General features: G+C 27.6%; 2 protein-coding genes across 2 annotated transcripts in view; both read left to right on the top strand.

Moving 5' to 3' along the window:
• Positions 1-22265, top strand: part of LOC107437838 (uncharacterized) — a 341669-nt gene extending 319404 nt beyond the window's left edge. Inside the window, exons 16-24 of the mRNA XM_016049967.4 lie at positions 8918-9019; positions 10591-10707; positions 12112-12286; positions 13094-13209; positions 13340-13433; positions 14020-14105; positions 15882-16029; positions 17047-17144; positions 20598-22265. Of these exons, the coding sequence (XP_015905453.2) occupies positions 8918-9019; positions 10591-10707; positions 12112-12286; positions 13094-13209; positions 13340-13433; positions 14020-14105; positions 15882-16029; positions 17047-17144; positions 20598-20741 (1080 nt within the window). The 3' untranslated portion in view covers positions 20742-22265. The remainder of the gene's footprint in view (positions 1-8917; positions 9020-10590; positions 10708-12111; positions 12287-13093; positions 13210-13339; positions 13434-14019; positions 14106-15881; positions 16030-17046; positions 17145-20597) is intronic.
• LOC107437865 (pre-mRNA-splicing factor 38B) lies at positions 144-3860 on the top strand. The gene has a single exon (XM_016049996.4). The coding sequence runs from the start codon at positions 298-300 to the stop codon at positions 1426-1428; it is 1131 nt and encodes a 376-aa protein (XP_015905482.1). The 5' UTR covers positions 144-297; the 3' UTR covers positions 1429-3860.
• Positions 22266-27615: the final 5350 nt, after the last annotated feature.

The following is a 27615-nucleotide window of genomic DNA, read 5'->3' as shown; positions in this document are numbered from 1 at the left end:
AAACTACATTATAAGTTAAAAATTATTTGAATTGTAAGTGTATAAATATTTAAAATAAGGTTTTATCTCACATTTAGAAAATATTTGTTTTAAAACATGAAATAAAACTTCAAAATCGATTATGTTCGGTCTTAACTGTAACTTTACTACTAACGACTACAAACAAACTTTTTGTTGTGAATCTTTCGTTAGTTGCTTGTAATATTTTAGCTATTACTATCATACATAAATTACTATTCTAAAGAATTTTTAATGTAAATTACATTTAGTTATCACACCATAGTGTTTATAAAGAAAATGGCTCCTGGAATTGCTGACAAAAAGAATAACACTCTACCGATGTGGGGTAATGAAAAAACTATGAACTTGAATAATCTTATACTTACTAATATTCTATCGTCTCATTATTTTAAAGTAAATTTATACCAGTTAAAGACATATCATGAAGTTATTGATGAGATATATTATCAAGTTACCCATTTAGAACCGTGGGAGAAAGGCAGTCGTAAAACGTCAGGACAGACTGGCATGTGTGGTGGTGTGCGTGGAGTTGGCGCTGGTGGTATAGTTTCAACTGCTTTTTGTATACTGTACAAGCTTTTTACACTAAAATTGACACGTAAACAAGTTGTTGGACTTATAAATCATGGTGATTCACCGTACATAAGGGCACTAGGTTTTATGTATATACGATATACCCAGCCACCAAGTGACTTGTGGGATTGGTATGAGCCATATTTAGAAGATGACGAAGAAGTTGATGTGAAGGCGGGATCAGGACAAGTCATGACCATTGGTGAAATGTTAAGGCATTTCCTGTCCAAACTGGAATGGTTTTCAACTTTATTTCCTCGCATACCTGTCCCGATTCAGAAAGACTTAGAGAAGAAGCTTTCAGACTGGCGTGCTCGTACAAAGTGTAACATCACATCTAAACCACAAGATGTTACTGAAGGTGAGGTAGAGTATCAGGACGAGGAACGCCAAGTTGAGGAAAAAGTCGAGGATTACGATCGCGTCAGGGAAGGATCTTCTCGGGTTCCTCGTGAACGCGGTGATTCTCGTTATGGAATGGATTTGTCGGAAGCTATCGAACGAGAAAAAGAAAGACAGCGGCGGGAACGAGACATGCACGGATCTTCATCTCGTCAGTCACATTCTTCTTCAGACAGATATACCAGCCACAGAGCTCGAAGCAGAAGCCCAGTTGATTCAAAGCATCACAGGCGTGATGGAGAAAAACGGAGAAAAGAGAAACGCCGATCTAAAGAAAGATTAGAACATTCTAAACATAGAAGTCACAGTTCACATCATAGAAACAGTGATGATGATCGACATAGTAGGAACAAACATAGCCATAGTTCTAAGGACAATAGGTCTTATGATTTTGAAAGAAGAGATCGCTCTGGCAGCAGGAGTAGATACTAGTATATTAATATTACAAATGACAAATGATGTACAGTATACCTCAAATATCTATTTTATCTAAACATATTTTCATCTGTGACATTTTAATCATACTGTTTTTCAATGTTTATAACATTTATAAATTAAATTTGTTGACGTTATGTTTAAATCATTTTTTTGGTGCACAATGTTTCTGCGTAGTGCTATGCAGTGGTTCACAATTAACAGAAAATGGAGTGCATAAAACTGATTACATACTGTGAGAATTCTGCTTAAATAACAATGAAAAGCTAGCATTTTAAAAAACTGATAGTATAAATTATACTATCTTTATTTTCTTAGTTTATATAAGTATTAAGGTATATTTCAATGTAAAGTACATAAACACCTGTTAACCATCTTTGTTATTTATTTGTGGTCTAGCTAGGACAATTTGATATTAAGGAAGACTGAGGTACAAATTTTTTTTTTTACCCTATGGAATTGTGTATATTTCTATCAGGTTATTATATTCCTGTTAAAATTAATTTATTGTAAAGTTTAATTTTTAAGACTTATTTTTTCTCAATTTTTATTACTATGAGCCTACTCTTCTTTTTTTTTTTTAAGTAATTATTTTTTTTTACAAATTATAAATAAGGTAGAGATGTTTAAACAGCAGGGGAAAAAATCATTGAATTAAAATCATTGCCTTTTTCAATTGTTTACAACATTTTCCCTGGCTACTATGTAATTCAGTTTTATGAATAACTAGGAGTTTCGTAAATTTACGTGAATTGTGCTAATTAGTTATAAGGGTTCAAATTTCTGTTAAATATGTGCTAAATATTTAGAGGAGCAAATAAATTATTGGTTGATTTTGAATATTAAATTCACTGTTAAACCCTAATTTTGTTCTGTATTTGCATCCGAGATTAAACTAATAACTTTTAAACTTAATTTCTAACGTAAAATCAGGAGAGAAACAGCTCAATCTAAGAAGAAGAAATATATGATTTGTTTTAAATGCTCACAGCGATTTGGATAAGAAACTCACTTACATAAAAATAATTTATAAATTAACTTCAAATAAGTATTTTTGAAAAAAATATAAATATTTGTTTAATAATGCAATTTTTAATTTATACTACATTAATAAAGCTTTAAAAAAAATAATTTTTTGAAGTTTGTTTGTTTAAATAATTAATATTTAATGAAAAAAAAAGGATTTACTTGGCAATAGACTTAGAGCTAAGTTAATCCTGATCCAGTGGTATCTTTTTTATATGTCCTGGTACATTTTTAAAAAATATATAAACTATACCAACCACTTTTTTTTTTTTTCAATTGACGTAGTTTTGTGTGGTTTTTTTTTTTTTTTTTTTTCATTATTTATCATTGACCATTTCTGCATTGTTAATACAAAGTTGTTACCAAATAAAAATTTTGAATAAATTTATTTTAATGCTCTCAATTCACAATCATAATTTGACTTCATTTTTTCCAGTTGCTTTTTCCACTATGTCTGCATCGTTTTTCAAATTAAAATATTTTATGTTATCATTATGAGGTTCAGAATTATTTTTCTACACGTAATCACTTTTATTTCTCTCTTTGCCGCTGAAAATTTAAATTGTTTTTTCTGCAGTTATTTTTCACATTTGCATCTTTTTCCACATAATTTTTTTAAAAATATTTCTTAAATAGGATAGAATAATTGCCAACTTGTTTTGAATCGCACAATTAGGTAATAAAATTTTTTAAATTATCTGTCTGTAGAGACTTGTTGCCTTTTCAGTGATTAATGGCTAGATATTTTCTACCAAGTTATTAAATTAATGATGTTTTTAGTATACGATTATTGTGACTTTCTATTAATATTTTTTAATTGATTAATATAATTATGGCACTCAAAATTTCTTATATGTAAGCATTTTGCTCATTTTATATCCGATTTATAGAATGCAAGAATAAGGACATAATTACAGGGATAATTTTTTTGTATGTTGAGCTGTTTTTACTCGAGGTTCAGCATGAACTGAGATCTCTTTATTTGTCGTTATTATGGTATGACATGATACTGAAATATACATAATAAAATTCCACTGTCCTTTATTGTTTATTCAACAGTTGCAATATAGTCATTTTGATCTTTCAAATAGATGAATTTTGTTTTTTTAAATGAAAACTAGTTATGTTATTTAGAAAGTGGGAAAGTGTATATACTTATTCATTAAATGTTTGCAAAAATAACATCTGTATGATTTTCTGATAGCTCTCATTAGAAAGTGCTTGACAAACCCTGTGGCAGAATTTTTTCAGGCTTTCTGTAACATACTTCTCTAATACTAATATCTTTCTGAAAGATTCTTATAAAAATAACAAATATACATGTTACTAATTTATAGTAACAGAAGTGTCAACTTTAAAAATAAAAAAAATTCGGATCAAATAAAATAATTTTTTTAATTGAATATGTAATATTTTTCTTACTCTAACATTATGGCATTATTCTCAAATTTTGTAGGTGAATAACATACTTCAGTCGAACCTCTATTTAACGAAGTCGTTAAATCCCGATAATAAGTTCGTTCTATGGAAAATTCGTTCAATAGAAAATCACCTTTTGAAATACTTAAACACAAAACAGGCTTTAAATTCATAAACACTAGGCATAATTAAAAAATCAATGGATGCGCCATTAACTTGTAAACTAGTATCTACTATTCATTTTATAACTCTTAACCATAAAAGAAATCTGCACGATAGCAAGAATAGAGCAAAAACATTATATATTGCTACATACACTATCATGCTACTTACATTTTCAGCTAAAAAAAAAGCTAAATTTATGCATAAAATTATAGTTGCATTTATTGTAAAAGTAATTTTAAACATGCATTACCACATGTGTTATTAAGTTTAATTGCTACTGATAAAATCCGTTCATTTGGTCTGAGTTTTTCATTTGAAATGCAAACAAAAAGGGGAAAGGGACTCTACTGCTTTCTCTAAAATAACTTTTAGAGGAAGCAGTGGCTTCGAAAATTAATTCAAGATCATTTCCCCCATAAAATGAGTTAACAAGTTTGAAATGTTCAGCAATATTTTGGAAAATAAGGAAAGTGGATCTCAAAGAAAAATTCGTTAAATAGGAAATTTACTTCGCTATTTGGAAGCTATTTTACGAAGAAATTTCCAGAATTTTCTTGGTTCCTCGAAAAAATTTGCAAAATGGAAGTTCGTAAAATAGAAGTCCGACTGTAATTCCTTTTCCACATTTTGTACTTCATCATCACAGTACAAAATAATAAAATCCGTAGTAGTAGTAACTACCGAAAAAAGATCGACGACAGAATTACGCGAATCAGACTCTTCGAAAAGAGGTTAGTAAAATGCATGTTTTCATTTCGGAATTTAGTTGTAATGAATAATGTATTAAAAAATATCGCATTTAAAGTATTGGATTATAAAAGCTATGTGGAAATCAATAGTAATAGCAGCATTCCACTCCAAAGCGCGGCAAAGGCATCTAATTTGCATAATTCTGAAGAAAAGATAAAATCTTTCAAAAATTTCTGCAGAAAAGAAAAATAAATAAAAAAAATTTCCAAATGAAAAATCTTTCTGCAAGAACTGTGTTAGGTTCTGTGACAATGTCGCGATTCTGCCACGGGGATAACAAATAAGTTTATTAAATTTTTTTTACTTATTACTCATATAGTAAGGCAATCATCTCACTTTATGTTGTATTGTAGTTAAGAATATGGTGCTAAAATAATTAACTACAACAAAAATTGACTATATGGAATATGCAAAAGTTATCAAATTCTAAATGGAGAGCTATTCTATTTGTGACCCAAAAGCTTTAGTTTATTGAAAAATTATTATTAAAATGTATTTTTTTTTTATATATATATATGTTTTAATAATGATCCGACATGTTCGATAAGAAAATGTCTGAAAAAAGCAAGTGTCTGATTTATATTTTGAAAAAAACAAAATTTTAGGTTCATCAATTTTATTTGCTTTCCAAAATTTCCATTCCATTTAATTCCTCATAATCAGGCTTTTACTGTATTTTCAATAACATGTTCGTTCAATTGCACAAGTACAAAAAGTTTTAAAATAATTTTCTTATTAAAGATAGATTTTATGGCTTCATATATTTAAATGAGTTTTCACTTTCCTTATCAATATCTAGTATAAAATTCAGAAGATGGACTCTGCTGGATTTTGCCAGTTTTTTTTTTTTTTTCTCATCTACTGGTTTAATTAAAATTCTCCTAGTTTTTCTACATTTTAGAAAATTCCCTAAAATTGAATAAGTTTCCTCAATGAAAGAATGACTAGCGAAAAAGAGATTTAAATGATACTCAAAAAATACCATCGTAAAAAAAAAGCATTTTAAAATTTAAAAAAAAAATGAATTTCTTTATTTTACATTAATTTATCTTTAAAAAATATTTAAATTCTATTAGCGCTACTAAAGTACCTAGCTTCAAAATTTCAAAGCTAGTTTTAATGTACTGAAAATATAGAGTCCTAATTTGCCTTAGACCTTATACCCCTTGCCTTATTCCTTCATGAATCTAGCACACAAACAATATATTTGTGATCTGATTATTTCAGTAAAAATATTTAAAATGAAAAGAATGTGCCTCTGTGTTCTGTGCCTTATTAAATAGTAAGTTAAAAATATGAGTTTTATGCCTTAAAGTCACCTGCTGTCATATTTAAGTTGATGATTTATGTGGCTATTACATACACGTCTTCAGTTGTTATTCTTAGGATATAGTTTGTGAATTATCTGATTTTGCATTAACTGTTACCTTAGGAATATACTGGTTTACAGAAAGCTACATTTTCTGCTCAAAATATAAATCTGTGAAATATTTTTTAATTATAATCGAACAAATATTATTAGTATTAATAGCATCCTCTTGCAAGTATATGGATAAGCTTAATTTAAAAGGTGTTTATTATATGACGTGATTAAAGTATTTTTCATACTATGTTTTAGAACTGTTATCATCGTCTATTAGGTATAACTTTTAGCAGGTTTTTATTATCCATTGCCTTTAATTATTTTAAATAATAATCGGTTTGAAAACAAACATAAGTAATGTTTTAATATTTTGTGTATATAAACATTTGGTTGACTTATTAAATTTTTCGAATTAGAAAATGTTTTTCACTGTATTAAACTAATTTCCTTCTTATCATTTGTTGTTTACAAATATAACTTAAATATGGAAATAATTCTTCTTTGACAAAAATTGTTTTGTAAGAGAAATGGTAATTTATGAAATTAATGTATGATTTGTTTTACTAAAAGTTATTTATTTAAATAAATAGTCCTTACTTTCCAAACTAAATTGTTTTATTTTATTCCTATTAACTTACATTATATTACTATTAGAGCAACCTAGTAAGAAAACTTGTTCTCTTATCCAAAAAAGTAAAAACTCTAAATACAATTATTTTATTCTGGAAAAAAAATATGTGCCTAATAAAGCTTCTATTTTCTTTTTTTTTAAAAAGTGAATTTTTTTTTTTAAATGTTGTGTGGTAGCTAACTTAAGAAAATACATTTATGATGTTACCTTATACGTGTGCTATCTCTCCTTTTATAACAGGACTTGGCATCGCTGCACTAGGAAAAGTCTGACCTTGATCAGTTTAATCTACTTAATCATGGTGACATTGTCACAAAACATTGCAGAAAGTTTTTTATTTGGGAAGTAAAAAAGTTTTTTTTTTCTTTTTATCTGTAGAAGTTTTAGAATTTTCTTTTCTGCAGAAGTTTTTTATTTGGGAAGCAGAAAAGTTTTTTTCTTTTTATATGTAGAGGTTTTAGAATTTTCTTTCCTGCAGAACTTTTTTTTTTCCTTATTGCAGAATTGTTTCAAAAAATGCTTCCTCGCATATAGGAGATGAAAGAAACGCTCCTGATTTTTTTTTTTTTCCACTTTCCTTTGAGAATAAAGAAATTCTGCAATGACTGGCTTTAGCTCTAATTTCAGATTGATAAAAAAGTAATTTCCAAATCCCAAAAATTTTCAAAAATGTTAACTATGCAAATATTCTTTAGAGCAGGAGAATATCGCCAATATATTAGAATATGTATATTAAAACAAAATTCTAACATTTATAATTAAATAAATTATATACTGTTCGATTCAATACATGAAGGCTTTTTTCTGTAAACTGAAAACGCTCTGTTACTTTAAATTAGTGACATATATTTGCTACTATTAAAAATGTCTCTCACAAAGTTTAGTACTCGAGAGAATTGTCACAGAAAAATCGAAAAAATTCTGCCACAGGGACCAAGGCTTAGTAAAAAATTACAAATAATTAATTATTTTAATAAAATGATTAAAAACTGCATGCCTTTTTTTTTTTGGAAATACCTTAAGAACCTTACATTGGCTTACAAAATAATTATGTAATTATCCTCATTATATTAAGGCAGATTTCACATGTATTAAAGAAATATTAAAATGGGATCGATTGACACCTTTTAAACTTAGTAGAATTTTAAGTTTTATACTAATTAGAGTTTTATAGAAAAACATGTCATGTGACAATTTACTAAATCTTGTGAAAATCAGTTTTTGAATGTATAAAGACAAAAGGAAGATTGTTAGAAAATATATTTTCAGTTGAAAATTACCTTATTTAAAGACTTGACAGTATTTTATATAAAACACTTGGATCTGACTGTAACATTTTTTGAAGATTAGGAAATATCACTTGATATGCTCGTCTGCTAATTTTAATTTTCAGCATGATATACATTTATAAGAATATGAATGTTTCCTTACTTACCTTAGAAAATTACCTTATTTAAAGACCTTGACAGTATTTTATATAAAACACTTGGATCTGACTGTAACATTTTTTGAAGATTAGGAAATATCACTTGGTATGCTCGTCTGCTAATTTTAATTTTCAGCATGATATACATTTATAAGAATATGAATGTTTCCGACATAATGTATGTGCTCTCAAAGATTACAATTTCTTAGGTAGTAGGTATTCTTCAATGTTATTCTTAAGTGTTCTTTGATGTAAACAAGCTTGCTTTTTTCCATTTTTTATTTTTCAATTTAATAAAGCAATAAGTAAAGTTTTGTGAACTGGGAGACTTATAGGCTATCAAAGCAGCATTGATATGTATGTAAATTTGATGCCATATCTATTATAAGATATTTGGACTTCTAACTCTTTTTCTATGCCGATATTGCTTTTTGTTTCACAAAAGTCATTTATTTAAATAAAATAAAATGGATTTTGCACAAAAACATAAAAAAACCTTATCTATTGATTAACTGTTTGCACAAATGTAACTTCATTAAATACTATCCACTTTAAATTAATAACCCAACATACGTTGTTTTGAGTTAGTATTTAGAATAGTAAATAAAGCCTGATGAAAATTTTTGAATTTGTGTAATTTGTTGCCGTAAAATTATCTGAATAATTTATTTTTTATCTGAATAATCTGATTTTTAAATTTTGTTAGGTCACTTATGCATTCTGCAAAGAGTTTTTGAGCTTAATTCTACAGAAAATGTCTGGTGATGAAATAGATACCACTGAAGTCCTTGTTAAACTATTCCAAAAGGTGATTTTTTATTATTCATGAGTGATATATGCATTTGTCGGAAATTACGATTAATGAAATTATTTTTCCTGCTAATTTTGTTTCAAAATCTTATTTGTTGTAAGCTTGTGTTTATGCTGTGATCATTTCTTTGTTGTATCTTGTAACATGTTAGAGGAAAAAAGAAAACAGCTATCTCGCTAGAAAATACCAAGATCAATTTATTTGAAAACATTCAAATGAAACAATCTTTACAAAGGATTTTAAATAGCTTTTAGCCTAAATACCAGCTACCCAAACTCACATTACTCCTTCATCACTGGGAAACAACTTGGACGGTGAGTATTTTATAAATAAAAAGGACTTTTACATTAAATTTTTTAAAGTCAAGAATCAGCTTATTCTTACAAACATCTTTCATGCAATTTTCTCTCCCAGTTCTACCTTTTTGACATGTATGCCGACGTCACATCAACTTTGTGTATTCTTTGAGCTAGCAAAAAAAAAGAGGGAAAGCAGTTGAGATATATTTTTTATTCATTTTATAGTCGTTGAACAGCCGACCCAATTTTTGGGTTTACGACTACTAATGTTCAACTCCGTAGGCTTGTAATTTTGAACCCGATCTAGAAGACAAGGGAACTCTTGGATCAAGTATTGAGAAAAATTTGCCTTTGTAGAGGACTTTTTGATCAAATTAACCTGCATTTGCTTCACATGACGAGGAAAACCTCCCACGGTTTGCCTCCCCATGATCCGTCTACCACTGAGGATATTTTACGTCAGCACTGTGGTCGGTGCAAGCCGGATTCAGAATTCATATCGGTCAGATTCAAACCCGGTTTACCTCATTGGAAGGTGAATGCTCTATCTCCTGAGTCATCACGGCTTAGTTATTTATATTAAAGAATAAATATCATTATAACTAAAAATGACCCTGCAGTAGATTCGAAAAGGAATAACAGAAGATAGAAGAGCCCGACATTGTGAGATAAATTATATTAATTTTAAGATCAATAATATTAGTCATATAAATGATATCATTGAGTATACATTTATAAATAACTTTTACTTTATTCTAAGAAAAATACAACTGTTAGCTTTTTTAAATTAAAGTTTAACTAATTGTGATTAGGAAGTAAAATTATTTTTTGCATAATTCAATAAAGTTGAAAAGTAATTTTTAATTTAAAAAACTGAATAAGTTACTTTATTGAATACATTTGAAATTTTACATAAAATATTTTCATGGTGGCTAATAAAATCAAGAATAAAGTTCCTTGTCAAAAACTAGTTATTTTATCATGATTGGGTAGAGTTTTTGAAAATGTTTTAGCATTTTGGTAATTTCATAACTTTCAAGAATCGGAAAAAGATTTTATTATTTTTTGATAGTGCTTAAAAATATTAAGTGCTTAAAAAATGCTTATTTTCTATTGAAAATTTTGGTTGTACACCATGTTATTCATAAGCTTTTGTTTACTGTGTACTTTTCTTAATTTCACTTCATTTCTTGTTCTTGCATTTCAATGATGAATAGTTTTTTTAATTGCTATTTATGTTACTAATGTTACTTTTTTTTTTTTTTATAGAGCTCCAAAGCTCATGCGTTGACTCAAGCTTATCATCGTTACACATTAAATTATATAAATGCCCTTAACTACTTAGAAACTTTGAGGAGGCAAGTTGAGTTTAATGAATTCGAGAAGGTTTGTTTCTCTTCATGTATTTTATTTAACGAAGTTGATTGAAATATGTTTATAACTGCCATATATTTGATTTTTCTTTAGATTGTATGTTTTCTCTGTTTCCTTTCATCTTATTCTTAAATCGAAAGCATTTCCAGTCTTTATATAATTTAGAAAATTTCCTAAAATTGTGAACATTTCTGAAAAAATTTCATAGCAAAATAAATTTGTAACTCAGTTTATCGCTTGATTTAAAATTTAAGTAACTAATATTAGTGAATGATAAATTATCTTATTGATTTTTGATAAAAATAACAGTGTTTTTTAGGTTAATATAGTTAATAGTATTCTCTTTAAATCTAATAGTTTAGCTGCCAAAAGTTACTTCGTAAACTTATTATAAATAAATTATTACCACTTTTTTTTGTTGAAAATTTTATAATGAAATATTTTTTTTATTTTGCTTTTCATTCAAAAATATTTTTTAATTAATATTTATTTAATGAAATGTACAATCTGTGTTTTACAAAAATATGTTAATACCATCTAAGGAAGAAAATTAAATATCCTCTTTTTTTAATAATTGCAAATATAATAGCTAAATTAATTCTACGTACTCGCTGACCGAACTTTAAATTCCCTAAGAATGGAATATTTTATGCATTGCATGCACAATAGTTTGGTCGTAATTTTTATTAAGGTATAATTATTTTTTCCCTTGTGAATTTGAAGCTACATATATTTATTTTCTTCTTTTCTTACTTTATTGTCAATCATAGTATCATGATATGGATTGAGAAAATCTCGTACTCTCATAATTTGTTTGTGCAATTTAAGATTTATATTTTATTTAAGAAATTGAAAAATATGCACAAAGAAAAGTTTTGTTCTTTTTGTGGCAGTCGCTTACTGCTTTGAAGAATGCTTACAGGTTTGAAGAATAATATAGAAATCATATTTATGAATTGAAAATGTGATTAACTGATTAAAAAACTTGTCAATCACTCTAAAACTGTTAGTTATTAACTGATTCTTCCCTCAAGAAATGTATTGATTGTCATTTAATTTTAAATTCTGAGTTGGATAAAGTCACTAATACTAGAATTGATAAACAAAAATTTAGCATGAGAAATATTCAAGTCTTAAAGTTAAAAAGAAATTAAGGAATTAATTTTCATTTTCCGGGAAACTAAAGAAAAACTAAAACTAAACTAAAGAAAAACCTGTGATTATAAGATTATAATTTGGGTTACTACCATAAGGCATTGGAATGAATTACCTGCAGATTTTTTATTTTTGAAAGCTTTCCTTATTTCTTTATAAAGACATTTCCAATTATCATGCTATTGTACTTAAGTAGTTTTTGTTCATTTACTACAATGTATTATATTTATTGCATTTAATTAGTTTTTTTTTTTTTTTTAGTGGTGCTCCAGAGATGTGAGGTGTAAAAAACTGCAGTTGACAGATCTGCTGGTTTCACCAGTTCAGCATGTAATGCGTGTGCCATTAATTTTAAAAGAAATTGAGATGCGCACTGAAAACCGAGATGAAAAAAGGCAAATACTTAATATTATTGAGGCTGAAGAAAATTCTCTCAGTAAGACCTTATTCTCATTCATTCAAAAATGTTTGTTTTCATCACATTGAATTTTTTTTCAACAACTTTACTTTTACACAAGGTAACGAGGAAAAATTAGGAAATTTAATCAATTGGTAAAATGTGGAGGAATTTAATTAAGGTACCCCAAATGTCGAGAGAAATGCATTAATTAGAGTTATTTTAAAAAACCTGTTTGTGGATTTTTTAAGTGTTTTGCAACATAATTTCTGAATAAAAATATGGCGTAACTGAAAAATTAATAATAACATTGATGTCAGGTTCATGAAAGGATAATTAGGTTTTATTTATTATATCCCACACAAATGAAGTATTTTCTCTTCCTATGAAACTTATGGGGAGTAAAACCAGTTCTTGACGTGTGAAAGCTGCGCTTAGATGTTCGTTTGAAAACTCTGCATGAGACAGATTAAGCAACATTGCTAAACCTACTCGCTTGCAGCTTTTTGAAAGACTAAAAGGGAATGATATATTAAATATAACATATCGAATGACAGAATTTAGTACAAACAATGTGGTCATTTGAGTTGAGGAATTAAGATTTAGGTCAGGTTATAAGATTTTTACATGTTATTAGATTTTTAAGATTGCTTTGGTCAAATGGTGTCTTTAGAAGGAGAAAAAAAATGTCTCGAACTTTTCGGATTTTTAGGTTATAAAAAAAGTTTTGAATTTCGCTAAAATAATGGCGTAAACAAGCCGTAATTTTTTATGTATCATTGAGACTGGTATTTGTAGACCCTTAAACAAGATGAAGACTATTATTATTGTTTTGTTTATTTTTAGGGGAATTGGATGACAAGATGAAATGGTTGAAGAATTTTGAACGACTTCTTGAAATCCAGAGAAGTATAGTTTGGCCTTCTGTCAATGAGTTAGATCCTAAAGCTTTTATTCCTGATGTAAGTAAAATTTTTTTATTTTGATTTAATGGCTTCCTGAAAACCTTGTTTCAGTGTAAATGTTTCTTTGTTAAATTTAATAGTTGTACAATATATACCTTTAAATATATATAATGTATATACTTTTTAGTTTCTCAAAACACCTTTAGCCAAACAGCCTTGTGAAAGACTCATAGTTAGCCCAAGGCGACAAATTGTTCTTGAAGGAGCTCTTCAACTGTTAGGTTAGTTGCATTCTCTTGTCCAATAAAAGCTGGGTTTTTTTTTTTTTTTTTTTTTGTTTTTTTTTTGTAGAACTGATACTTAGGTAGTTCTACTAACTTGGCAGGAGTTACATAAAAATATATTGGTATGAAAATTTAATTATATTTAGGACTGGAGCAACCTTTTATATTATGTAGAAATGGGGTGACACTAAAGAATATTAATAATAAAATTAAATGAAGTAAAAATGATTAGCAGTGAAGCAACTACTTACTAGTTGTTGGATAATAGTTATATAGTCTCAAGTAAGTAAGCTTCAAGCACCCTTGGGCTCTTGTGAAATCAATCATATATCATGCCCAGGCTCCAGTCCTTGACAATAGACCTTTTTACTTCCTAATGAGTTATTCCTAATATCTTGAGCTCACTGAAACAGTTAAGCATAAAATAATAGGATTAAAAAGTTTCATTCTGTTGTTATATTTTAGAAAAATTTAAATCATTTTCGGTTTAATCTTTATGTTTTTTATAATGTATTAGACTTCATGTGCTGTCCCATTTATTCTAATAATTAATGCAGTAAGTTTAAAATTGCTTCTCTTTCAGATAGTGGTAAACCTTCTGAAGCATTTGTCTTACTTTTTGATGACATGTTGCTAATAACTAGAAGGAAAAAAGGACTTCATAAAAAGGTGAATAATAATTGACAAAATACTATGTACATTGTCAACTGCTTTAAATATACATTTTTAGAATTCTTGTATATAGTGCAGCCCCAAATTTACGTTTTTTCTCCAGACTAGGATTAAAAAATGCACAAAGCAGGAAAACGTTAAATTGGGGTAAAAAAAATATATAAGCATATTTTTCAAAAATTGACGCTTACAAGATAAACCATTAGAAAAAATTTTTTTAATGTTTACTTGTTTTTTTATATTATTTCAACAATATCCCAAACAATACTTAATATTTGCTTTTTGGTTTAGGAAAACAAATAAATATTGTTTAGGATAACATTTTGCTACTAGCAAATAAATATTGTTTTGAAATTTCTAGACTTTGAAACTCTTGATCAATTGTGGATATATACTCTGACGTGTTTATATGCAGATCTCAAAATTATTGGTAATCTGTTAGTTTGCGACCACTAAAATTTGATTTGTACTAACCATAAACTTGAACTGCCATAATATTTATGACTGAGAAGCATGCCAAGTTTTTTGATAATACCGTAGCAATTTTTATTAAAGAGACCCTCACATAATAAGTGCATATTCACCTACCATGATGTGTTGGTAGCAAGTAGGCACAATGAAAAAAAATCCTAAAAATATAGCAAAAAGAAATGTAAGAAAGTTATGGGTCCATTAAGTATAGTCCAGTCCCCTAGATTTAAAAAATACATGACATTCTTAATGCATATTTTTCGAATTCCTATAAAAAAAAATGTGAAAGAGATTGCATTTTAGAAGTCAAATTAAAAAGAGTGAAGTAGGGATTAAACGTATCAAAAGTCAGTTCATTTGACTTGTAATGGAGTAGATTCCATTAGGATATTTCTGTATCATTACCTTTTCAAGTCAACTATAATCAAAAAGGCATCATGGGGTTTTTTTTGCTTGCAAAAAGTTTTTAAAAAAATGCATAATGGTTTGCCCAGGTATGGCTCTGAGTTATAACCTTCAAGTTGATCCCTTACAACTGCATAGCTGCCAAATCTCCTGTTTTTTTAATGAAGACTCTTGTATTTTACGACTATCTTCTGTTTACCTGTATATTCTCAAATTTCTCCGTATTTGTTGAAGAAATTTTTTTAAAAAATGGTGATAAAATATCAACTGATAGCAAAAATACTTCTCTTATTCCTCAACAGATGGTGCTAATATGAGTTCTGAAGTATGTTGAGTGTTAATTGTTTAAGTCGAGCCATGATGGCTCAGGGGATAGAGCATTCGTCTTCCAATGAGGTAAACCCAGGTTCGATACGCATTCCGCCCGGCTTGCACCGACCACAGTGCTGATATGAAATATCCTCGGTGATAGAAGGATCCTGGGTTAGAGTCCCTTTGCCATCAGGCTAACAGTGGGAGGTTCTCGTGGTTTCCCTCTCCATGTAACACAAATGCGGGTTAGTTCCATTTAAAAGTCGTCCTCCACAAAGGAAAATTTCTCCCAATACTTGACCCAGGAGGAGTTCCCTTTTCTTCTAGATTTGGTTCAAAATTACAAGGCTACTAATTTGAACACGAGTAGTCGTGAACCCAAAATTGGGTCGGTTAGTAAAATCTCTGTTATTTTATTTCTCCAATGTTGGCAGGTATGCAACTGAAATTCAATGGAACCACTACAAAAATCTTGAAGGATGAAAGATGACTATGCACTCTACTGTAGAAACCACATCCATATTTGGAATTTCTGTTTTAGACATAAATAGTTGTAGTTTGTCATTTTTGTATTCTATATTTCAGAAATCATCTATTACTGAAAACTGGGCATCAACATGCAGTAATAAATCACCTTCTGTGCATGAACCTGGCTGTAAATACATTGTATATAAGCAACCGCTATCATTAGATCGATTTTTCATACATGATGTGAATGCACAAGATGGAACAGGTTAGTTGTTTTGATTTTTCAGCCTGTCTCTTAAATTATGTTATATTGCTTTGGGGAAACCACATTTTCAAATAGGCTTATACAGTATCTAAAGAAGCAGTGCAGTAATTTTATAAAAATAAAGCATTGAAAGGTTTTTGTTGTTTGATTCTTTTTCTTGATTCTGATGTTTTTATAGACATTATTTAATATTGTCTTTAAATAAAAAATTTTAATAGTAAAACTTCATTGTATTTGAAATAGTAAGTTATTCTAAGCAAGAAATAACTTTTTTTAAAGAATTAATTTATAATAACTGGAAAATTATATATTTCATGAATGACTATCCTGGTTGCAGAATTATCTCCATAAATCCGAATTTGTAGCAACAGAAAAGAAATTATTATTGTAAAAATTCAGTTTACTCCAACGTACGTGTATCAAATTTTTCAAGTATGAGGTCATTAAAAATTATACATAAAAAGTTTATGTTTAAATTTAAGTTGAATTTTTTACAATCTTGCTAAAAAATGGAATAAATCGTTATACAATTAAACCTATAATCAAGTAACAAAAACAATTGCTTTTTGTTCTTTGTAGTAGTCTATCAATTTAGGTTGTTTTTTTTTTTTTAATTTTTATTCAAAACAAGTTTAAAAATTTTTCAAAAACGAACCTCAAAAATTTTACTCCTTTTGTTTGTTTGCTTTTCAAAAAAAAAAATTTAAAAAAACTTGGAAGAAAAAGAATTTGCAGCATTCACTGCCATGCTGGAAAATTGTTGCTACCAGTATGACGATTAAAACTAGTATGAGACACTTTGCTCACTGTTCTTTTTTGTATAACCTTCTTCTTATAATAGTCTTTTTTTGTACATCTAATTATCCGACTAATTATTATCAATTAATTTATTTCAGATTATAATTTTAGTAGATTATTGAATTAAATAACTTGCTTGCATTCATTTTATATCTTGTTTTTTAGCATTCTTATTAATTAAGGCCATGTTCTTTTAATAAGTTGGGTTATTTATTTCAGCTAACAGTTTAAAAAATGCTTTTGTTCTGGTATGTTTGAATAGATTTCAACAGATAGTCACAGTTCATACATTCCAAGCACCAAATGAAACGACGAAGGTAAAATTAGATTCTTCTATTAATCAAATGTTTTTGTTCCATTACACTTTTATTTGTGGTAAATCTTTATTTTATTTTACTTTAAAAGTTTCTATTGATTTTCTTAAATTGTTATGTATTCTGATTGTAGCTTTGTTCAGTTACAAATTATTACTTTAGCATGTGATATATACAAATATTAAAACAATAATGCATTTTAATTTCTTATTTTGAAAAAGATTTCTGGGAAGCATTTAGTCACTCTACATTTGGTATACCTTTGAAAAAAATCTACTAAATTTACTGGTTAAATTTTCTTGTCATTTTTTTTAAAATCCAATTCTGAGTTTAGGACTTACAATTGTTCAACTCCTGAATCAAGCATTGCACAGTGGGCCAGCATCCAAAGTTTCGTGGCCAACATTAGTATTTCGATAAAATTTGTTTCAAAATTTGAGGGGTTTTATGTGCAGGTAAATTGAATTCATAGTTGAAATTTTGAAATACTTGAAAAATACCAACAAAAAGAAAAAATGGCGGCTGAAATATAGCGAGCAAAAATTTAAAAAATAATATAGTGCGTTTGAATATTTAAATGTAGCAATAAAAATATAATAATTTCCTTAATTTCGTATTAGAAATGAAAAGCAAATTATATTTCCGAAGCAATATTAAAAAATAATGCGAAAACTTGAAGAAAAAAACATAACTTTTGTTTTTTGGTATATTTAGTCCACCTTTGCAATACGGGCAAAAGGGAACAGGTTTTTTCGAAAAAAGAAATATCAAAGAAGATGACAAAAAAAAGTTTATCTAATTACCTCGTGAAACTTTTTTCGAAAGTCATTCAAACATTAAAAAATGTCAAATGATAAGATATAAACTATAGTTTGTCAAGAGCATTAACTAATCCAATAAATTGAAAAATTGTACTATAATTTAACACTAATTACTCTGATAAAAATGTAACAGTAAGGTGAAATTCCTATATATATTTCTAAAATAAAAATGTAAAAGTTACATTTAAAAAAAAAAAATTTACATATTTTTCATTACTACATTGTACTCTCGTCGGTCCAAAAAGTAAATGTTTGGAATGATTATGAATACTTAATTTGGGCTATATTAAAACTGCCTACACATATTTTAGTTGAAAATTTAATTTTGACTTTTGGCTAAAGATCATGGTCTTCTGGCCCACAGTACATTGGGACAAACTAGCCTCTGTGGAGAACTTTTTGATGAAACTAACCAGCATTTGTGTTACATGGAAAAGAAATCCGCAAAAATCTCCCGTAGTTTAACTTGACAGCAAGGAGATTCTAACCCATGGTCTATCCACCACTGAGGATATTTCATGTCAGCAATGTAGTCACTGCTGAATTTTTATCAACCAGTCAACGCTGGGATTTGAACCTGGATTACCTCATTGAGAGACGAGTGCTGTATCCCATGAATAATCTGCTATAACTCATAAGTTTTTAAGAGTTAAAATATTACCAACTTATATACACACCACCCAACCGTGGTCCAGCACCTAGCTCCATTTTTCAAGTGTCTGGTCATTTAACAGGAATGCCACATAATAAACTTACCAATTGAATAATTCACAGGTGTAAAACTCAAGAAATATTTATTAAGATGAATATCTTTTATCTTTCATATATCTCTTTTCGGGTGCATAGCATTTTTTAAAAAGTGCTTAAAGGTGTTTATTTTCTTTTTTAAGAAGTGCTTAATTTTCACTTTTCCAAAATGCGATATTTTTTTCTTTACCATGTTGATTTCCACCACGAATTATACAAAAAGACATTGTTCTTTTCAACACTTTCGCAATTATTTCAAACCCAATCTATTTCGGCATGCCGTTGGTCCGTAGTGTATGAAAACACCATTTGTTTTACATGTTTGATGAAATACTTGAAGGTCCGCATGTATATATATACTGATCTGGATTCAGTGGAAAGGGTATTTCCCCCTTCATGTGCAACTGTGCTGCATCATTTTCCGCCCTCTGGAATCAAACAGAAAAATCTCTCAAATTTCAGCAGAGTACGGGAACCAACTAAAAATTGTCAAATTTTTTTTTCTCTAATAGCGATAGAAAATTTTATTTCTCTTGGTAATTTCATCACTGGTAACGTGCCATCATCCTCGTCACTGGCAATCAAATAAAACCATCAATTGTCAAAAACTTGCCAACCCTGTCTAATTATGATATTTTTTTAAGTGCTTAAAAAAATTTGAGTGTTTGAAAAGTGCTTATTTTTTGTTGAAAAATTTGGCTACGCTATTATGTCCTTGCCATTCACTCTGCCTCACGAACAGCAGTCTTTGACATTCCATTGTCATTATAAACAGTCTTCCATTGCTAACTTCCATTGCATTGCTTGCTAACTGATAAATTGTGTTACAATATTTAAAGAATAATTTAAAATAAATTGATTTTTATGACAGATTTATTACAGGGAGCTTAATTAGTCAGTTAGCTTCTCAAATCATTTCTTTACTATATGTTTAACCTATTTTTCAGATGTTGTCATCCAAATTAAGGGTGGAAAATATTTTTAGAACAAAACATTTTTGATGGAAAAAAAATTTATTTTTAATTGCTAAGTGTATTTAGTGAAAATGTCCTTTTATTACTTCTGCCTTTTTTATTATGTTAGCTTTTTTTCTCTTTAATTATGTGTGAAATCTTGTTATCCAACAACTGGTGAAACTAAAAAATGGGTATGTTATAAATTTAAAATATATTTTTTTCCAGACAATAGTAACAAATTTTTTTTTTCTTTCTCTTATATTTGTGAAAAGCATTTCTTTCCTGTTCAGGTTTTAATTTAATACAGGTTTTCACATAAATTATTTTTTTAGGTTAATCATCTAAATCTTGCCATCCAAATTCAGGAAAAAATTATTTTTCATCTATCGTTCCTCTAGAAATTCATTTTTAAAAAATAATTTTTATTTTAATTGTCCATATATTATCATCCAAATTCAGCAAAAAAAAGCTCTATTTTTTTTTTTTTTTTTTTTTTTTTTTCAAAAAAATATTTGATGATTTAAAATAATTACCTTTTTATTTATACAGCATTGTTTTATTTTTACATAATTTACAAGATACTTTTACTGATCTTTAAAATTAATGTTTCTCCAGTATACTTATATTTTTCTTGTGTCAAAATTATTTCGCAGTTGCCCAAAAGAAGAAAAACATAATTATTGGTGTAACTTATTTTCTTTTTGAATATAAAATATTACTGAAAATACCTATGCCTACTATTTCTGAAAATTTAAAATAAACTAATTTGTAGTCCTTATGTGTCCTCTGCTTTTCCCGCATTTTTACTTATGACTTTGTACAATTTTTTTACAAATTTTCAAGCATATGAGCAAAATTATGCAACTGTTTATAATATTTCACATTTAACAAATTGTACCAGAAATAATTTAATTTTTCAATTTATTTTATAGGCTTTGTGGTTGTCAAAATTACGCGATACAATGGACCGATGGAAGCGAACTTTGCAAAATACAGTATTCCGAAATCAAAGAGCTACTTCAAATACTTCATCTAGTACAGTACAGGCACAAGACAGTGTTACAACTGTAAAATAGCAACGACTGGTTGATGGTAGGCACCTGACCTATCTTGCATTCTCTAAAAGTTAAAATTACTTTTAACTATGATAACTATTTTCAACTAAGCTGTACACTGTGCTGTTGCCATAAGTGCCAAAGATCTTTCTACAATGCTATTTTTGTAAAGATCATGACAATTCGCATTTTGAGCATGAGCATGTACACGCATCTAGTCAGAGTTTAGGTATTTTACTGTGATTATCAACAATGTTGGAGAGCTTTATGATAGACATATGAAATGTTTAGTGCAATTTGAATTAATATCTGAGTAAATGCAGGGTGATCAAAAAGTCTTACATTTTAGAAAAAAGTAGTAGACCTTAAGTAGACTGATTTCCATCTCCAATTAAAGAAAAATTCGGTGTGAATGTGTCTAAATCTGTCATAATAAATTCTGAAAAGTTTCTGATTTCAAATGTTTAGTCTTAATCGAATGTTGTAGTGTATTTTCAAATCATGATAAACAATTGAGCTCTCCTCTTTAAACTTATCTTATGTGGCAAATATATTGTTTACTCAAGATTTCATGTAGACTTTTCATTGGTGCATGCTGTACAGGGAGAAATTGGGACTTTTCCTTGAAAGCTAAATTAAAAATTAGAAATAAAGTTTGCTTTTGTTGAGAAAAAAAAATTAATCACTTGTTAAACTGAATCAAATTTAGGAAGCATTAGAATCAACATGTTTCAATTTATCAGGTCAAAATTGTTTTTTGAAACGTGTTTTTGTTTTTATATCTTTTGAATATGATGCTAACACATGTTATTTTGGTTATGTCTGTTGTACTAGTTTAGAGCAATAGGTTAAACATTTCACAAAAGAGATTTTGCCTGTAAGTTTAAAAAAAAAGCATATAAAATTTAAATAACGCTTTTTTAAAAATATTTGGCTTAATAAATTACATTATAAAGAAATTAAATCGATTTATTCAAACACATAAAATTTTGAACGATATGGTTTATTATTTTATCAATTTATTTCTTCTAGGAATCCAAATTTTTTTACAGCACAATTACATCTGTTTATCAAGTTATTATACAAAATCTTCACAAGTCACAAAATATGTCAAACTAAAGTAATATTCAAATCTTTCTCATCATTATTTTTTTATTTAGTCCTTTAAGATCCCTCTTCCCTTGCAATCTGATTTTAGGTTAATTTTAATTTTTTACTTTCTCTATAATTTTTGTTCTTTATAAACTGTTGATGATAGAGTATATTTGGCATAATTAATGAAATAAATCAATTAATTGTTGTTACACAACTCGTATACTAAAGTATCATTAGAGAAGTTTTCTAATAAGAAATATTTATTTTCATTTTAAAACACGTTCATGTGTTCATGCAAGCACTATAAACTACAACTGAAATGTCCAGTTTTGTATTTCTTTCTAAAAAAATATTGATGCAATCTATAAAAAAAAATGTATCTACATCTGACACTTTATACATAAAGTTGAGGTTTTTATGACTTTTAAATCACCCTGGAATTACCAAAAAGAGTAAAGATTATTGAAAATAATTTTAATAAGCTTTGAATCATGAGTGAATGACTGTAAATAAATACAGGTATTTCAAAAGTATAATGTCCTTGAAAACTAAATATTTTAAAAAATGCTGTATTAATTTTTTCTTAATTTAAGAAGTTTTGCACTTTATGGCTATTTCATTTAAATAACAAAAAAATGTGGTCTTTAAATTAATAAATACTATAATATTTTCTATAAAAGGAGATGTTAGTCGAAAACATTTTAATACTGATAAAACCAGCTGAGTTTTACAATTTTAAAAAACAAATTACTGTGCCATACCACTGTTTGTACATAGACAGTCATATTTTAGATGTAATTTTTTAAAACCTTTTTGTTCACGACGTAGTGTTCTTGGGCATTTTAAGATATAATGTGTTATGTATTATGATGTAGAAGTTTTTTAATTTACTTAAAAAAATGCCCTTAATAGAAAACTGAATTTCGCAACTGTTTAGCTTCCTTTCAAGAATTTTTCACTGCACTGTTAATACCAGTTCTATATTTCATTACTATTATTTAATTTGATTTTAGTTTAAAATTAATGGCTTTGGTTTTCTACGTTATTTATTCTGGAAAAAAAAATACCGAAAATTTTCAACTAAAAATACGAATAAATTATACTTTTTTTAAAACGGAAAACAACTGCAATTCTTAAGTTATATAAATAAGATAGATTAAAGATCAACAAGTTAGTTCAGTCTTGTACCTCATTCTCCACTTAAATTAATACCAACATGATGATTTATTATAAAAGTCCTGTATGTATTAAATTAATTATGGCTGTCTGATGATTAATATTGAAAATAAATTAAATATTTAAATCAGCAAAAAATCAAAAAGATTAGATGGGGGCAAATGAATTGTAAATGTGTGCACCTCGCTGCCTGCTTGCGAAAGCTATAAAATTAGACTAAGAAATTTTATACCTAACTAATTTAAATATGCTATATTAATTAAAAAGAGAAAATGTACAAAAGTTTAGTAAATTTTTAATTCAAAAATATTAAACACACATAATTTGTCTTAACTTAAAATAAAAATTTATATTTTTCTTATTAAATTGATAAATGTTCTTTTCACTTGATATACTAAATGAATTAATAAATTCATTTAGTATAACAATAACCTACGAAAGACAACATTTTTATAAGAAGGTATGTATATGAAATAATTAATAATTATTTTAGCTACAAGTGCCTAAAATATTTTTCCTTTGATATCGTGTATAATTAAAAATTCATATACATACATATGAGTTAAAAATAGAACAAAATTTCCTTATAGTAAACTTATGGTTGAATAATAATAATGTAATCTTTTATAACTATAATTTTAAAGTTGAATTACTATACTGATGCACTTTTATTTTTTCAATATCCTCTAAAATAATCGGCTGAAATTGAATGAAATAATTGAGAGTTTACAAGATTATTTTCGTTTATCTGTGCGAAGCCATGCATTATAGACATTTCGTTAATGTATAGATTGTCTAGAAAAATAGTCAAATAAAAATATCTGATTGATTCAAAGCAAAATATTAGCATTAAAAAAAACTATTTATTTTAGGCAGTGCCATGTGTTTCAATACATAAACTATCTAATGCGTATAATATAATTTATGTAAAAGTTAGGGTGCATTGTGATCCATGCATGTTTAGTTAAATAGATTTTGATTACTAATTTTTGCAGTTGTAATAGTTATCTAAAAAAGTAATAAGTTGATGCATTTATTATGATGGACAATCAGATATAGTTACAGATTCACTTAAAATAATCGAATAAATGCTTACTAATGATTAGAATAAACTAGAAATTCTCTCTCTGCTTCTTTAGTTTTGTAATTCAGCATTCAGACAATCTCGAAAATTTTATCATAAGCAAAAACACTTTTTCTAATGTAAACTAATTTGTTGATTAAGTGATATTATAGCCTGCACAATAATTGTTGTCTGTAACAAATAAATTATGAACATGCTTTCTATGCACATCCATGATAAAAAAGCCTAAGCCTCTTACGAGATAAGTAAGTTTCGTCTGCAAAAAGAACATCAAAATGATGTCTGATATCAATTTTCATTGGGTATAAATTTTGCCTTTAAAATTTCCGCTGGAGATTTTCTGAAAGTTCTGATGTAATTTTCACTGGTGATAAATATTGACTTTGAACTTGTATAAAAATGACATAAAATTAGGAGACTTAGTCGAGCAAGAAAAAGAAAATTAGTAGATAGAAGAAAAAAACATATCAAAATGACACTAGGTACTACTGTCAAGCATGTCTGAAATCATTCTTAAACAATTTTTATAGGGTATAAATACTTTAAAAATTTACATTTGAATGGTTTCATAATTTGTGTGAAAATACTGATGTAATTTAGACTGAGGCTATAATTTTGACTTTGAAGCTTGCATTAAAATGTCATAAAAATAGAATTTTAAAAAAAAGGAAAAATAAAATCAGTTGAGGGCAAAAAGATCATCAAAAATGATGCTAGAGTTTCTACATGTTTTGCCTTTGAAATGCACATAAGAATGGTATCGTATTCATAAATTTTTTGATGTAATATGCACTTATATTTTTTAATTTTAAAAATGCATTGAAATGACATAAAATTGGTTGATCAATGAAAAGAGCATCAAGATGACACAGAGTACTCCTATATGTCCGATATCATTCTTAAAAAATTTTTATGGGATATAGTAGGTAGGTACTTTATTTACGTTGCACTATAGCTGCACAATGGGCTATTCTGGGAAACATCCCTGAGGATGATCCGAAGAATGCCATCGCAATTTGGATCCTTTGCAGAAGGGATGGCACCCTTGCCTTGGTAGTCCGACAACTTACCCACGAAGTCAATCTTTTTACTGTAGAACAGCTTAACAAGGAGAAATACTACGCACCCTTGGTCCTTACGCAGGCTGTTCAAAGTGGCCACCCACCCACTTACTGACCGCAACCAGAGATACTTGACTTTGGTGTTCGATTGGGGTATAAATTTTGCTTTTTAAACTTTCATTAGAATGGCATCCTATTCATAAATTTTCTGAAAATACTGATTTAATTTTCTTTGACGATAAGTTTTGATTTTGAAACATGCATAAAAATTACACAAAATTAGTAGACACTGAAAGTTTTCACACTTATCTTGAATAATTTTCATTCATCAGTTAGAGGACGAACATCAATTATTTCACAAAAGATTTTTAACTTGTTTTCATTCTGGTGGATTTTTACTGACAAAACTTACTGTCTAATACAAGAGTCTGGCCAGATGTGTCACTTTTGAATGTATATTTGTATTTTCTTGTTGTAAATGTATTGCCCTAAACGTGTCTATTTAAGAAACAAAGTCTCAACTTTGAAACATAAATACAAGTACTTTTATCTATATACATATATACACCTTTACATTTTGGATATCTACAACAAGCTTCTATTTTCATAATTGTAAACTTATACCTAAGATTTTCAAAATGAATTAATATTATAGTATTAAAAATAATGTAATTTTCTATTCTCAACAGTAAAGATTTTTCAACTGAAATAAATAATGATGAAATTATAAAATTATTTGTAAATATGGGAAATTAGACAATAATGCTTTTTCATATGTAAAATATGGTTTATCTTTGTATAATATGATCGATCCTGTTGAATATGTGATACATTAAACATATGAATATATTTAGATGGTTGTGAAGTTGTTCTATTGTTCAAGCCAATGATTTTTGTTTCATTTTGCATTAAATTAAGTTTTTAGGCTATTATTATTGATTTACTCTTTACATTTCAAATCGGTCATTCAAAAAAGTGCAATTAGTATTTGCATATTTGTACATATTGCTGTATATTTTATCACATCATTTTGCTGTTTTAAGCAGAATTATTACGAATCTATAGTTTTTTTTTTCACTGAAATCATTATGTACTTGGGGTTTAAAAAAAAAAAAACAATAAAAAAATACATTTGTAATTTTTTCATATTCTTTTATTTTAAAATGAATGTATTTAAATTTATTTACCTTTAAAAAAATACAGTGTAAGTAATAATTATTGATATTTTACTTTTTTATAGAAAGGAAAAAATATTAATAAGAACTAAAAATAAAGTAATTTTTTTAATTTAAAACTTCTTAAAATTCTTTGAATGTGAGCAAAAATCTAGTAAATACAACATTTAGTACAAAATTTAAATAAAAAAATAATAAAATTTTTTTTTCAGTTTAAGTTTTACTTACCAGAAACTACTCAATATTTTTTTTACTTTAAAAGACTAATGTTATTCAAAATATTTTAGTTACACAAACAGCCTCTATGCATAAAATTTGCATTTGCTATCCAAAACTTTTTAGTGACACAAACAGCCACTACGCATAAATTTACATTTGCTATACAAAAATGTTTGGTGACAAACAGCCGCTATGCATAAAATTTACATTTGCTATCCAAAAATTTTTAGTGACACAAACAGCCACTATACATTTATTTCTTACTATCTACGTCTCTGACTAGATCATAAAAAAAAAGTAATGAATAGTTTCAGAATAATGTGATTATCATAAAAAAATTTTATTTGTGTGTGGAAAGTTCCTTGAGCCTCGTTTATCACTCAAATTTATATTAGATTCATTTTGGAGTTGTAAGCAAATGAAAGTAAATGATAAATAATTTTTGGTGTATTCTGGTGTATAAGTAGACTTACAAAATCCAAAAAATTTTACGAAAATCAGGGGTTATACTTGTCTTTTCAGCGGTCAACTTATACACCCGACGCATCAGTAATTTGCTATCTCTTAGTCAAAAATGGTCCACTTATGCACTGGGATATGCTGTAATGATTAAATAAATAAAAAAAAACTATACCATTCGTGAATTCAAACTTATTATACTTTATGCATTTAAATATTTGTATTGATTTTTATTGCCAAATTTTGCTTAAGAAAAAATATCTTACAATGTCTTTTTTTTTAATTTTATTAATTTTTATTTAGTTTTTATAAAATACTGGTTTGAACAATAGACAGCAAGAGACATGTTTTGTGATGCCATTTCATATTTTCGCTTTTGTAAAGTATTTGTTATACATTTTAAATTAAATGTAAATTCATTGCAAGGTATTGTTATGATTCATTAGTGTATGTATTTTTGTGATGTTAGTGAAAAAAAAATTATAGCTCGATTACAGATATTTTATTTCTATGTTTAAGTTATGTATGAGTCTAAATAAAGATGTTTCGTAAACTGTTTCATTACTTGCTTTGTTTCTAGCTTATAATTGTGAACACAAAATAGCTAATTTTATTTACCCGAAGGA

The sequence above is a fragment of the Parasteatoda tepidariorum genome, chromosome 1, assembly GCF_982258835.1.
Source record: "Parasteatoda tepidariorum strain Cologne lab strain chromosome 1, Ptep-v5.0, whole genome shotgun sequence".
In the NCBI taxonomy this organism is placed as follows: Eukaryota; Metazoa; Arthropoda; class Arachnida; order Araneae; family Theridiidae; genus Parasteatoda; species Parasteatoda tepidariorum.
The sequence above is the reverse complement of the archived record's forward strand: the minus strand, read 5'-3'. Positions and strand labels throughout refer to the sequence as shown.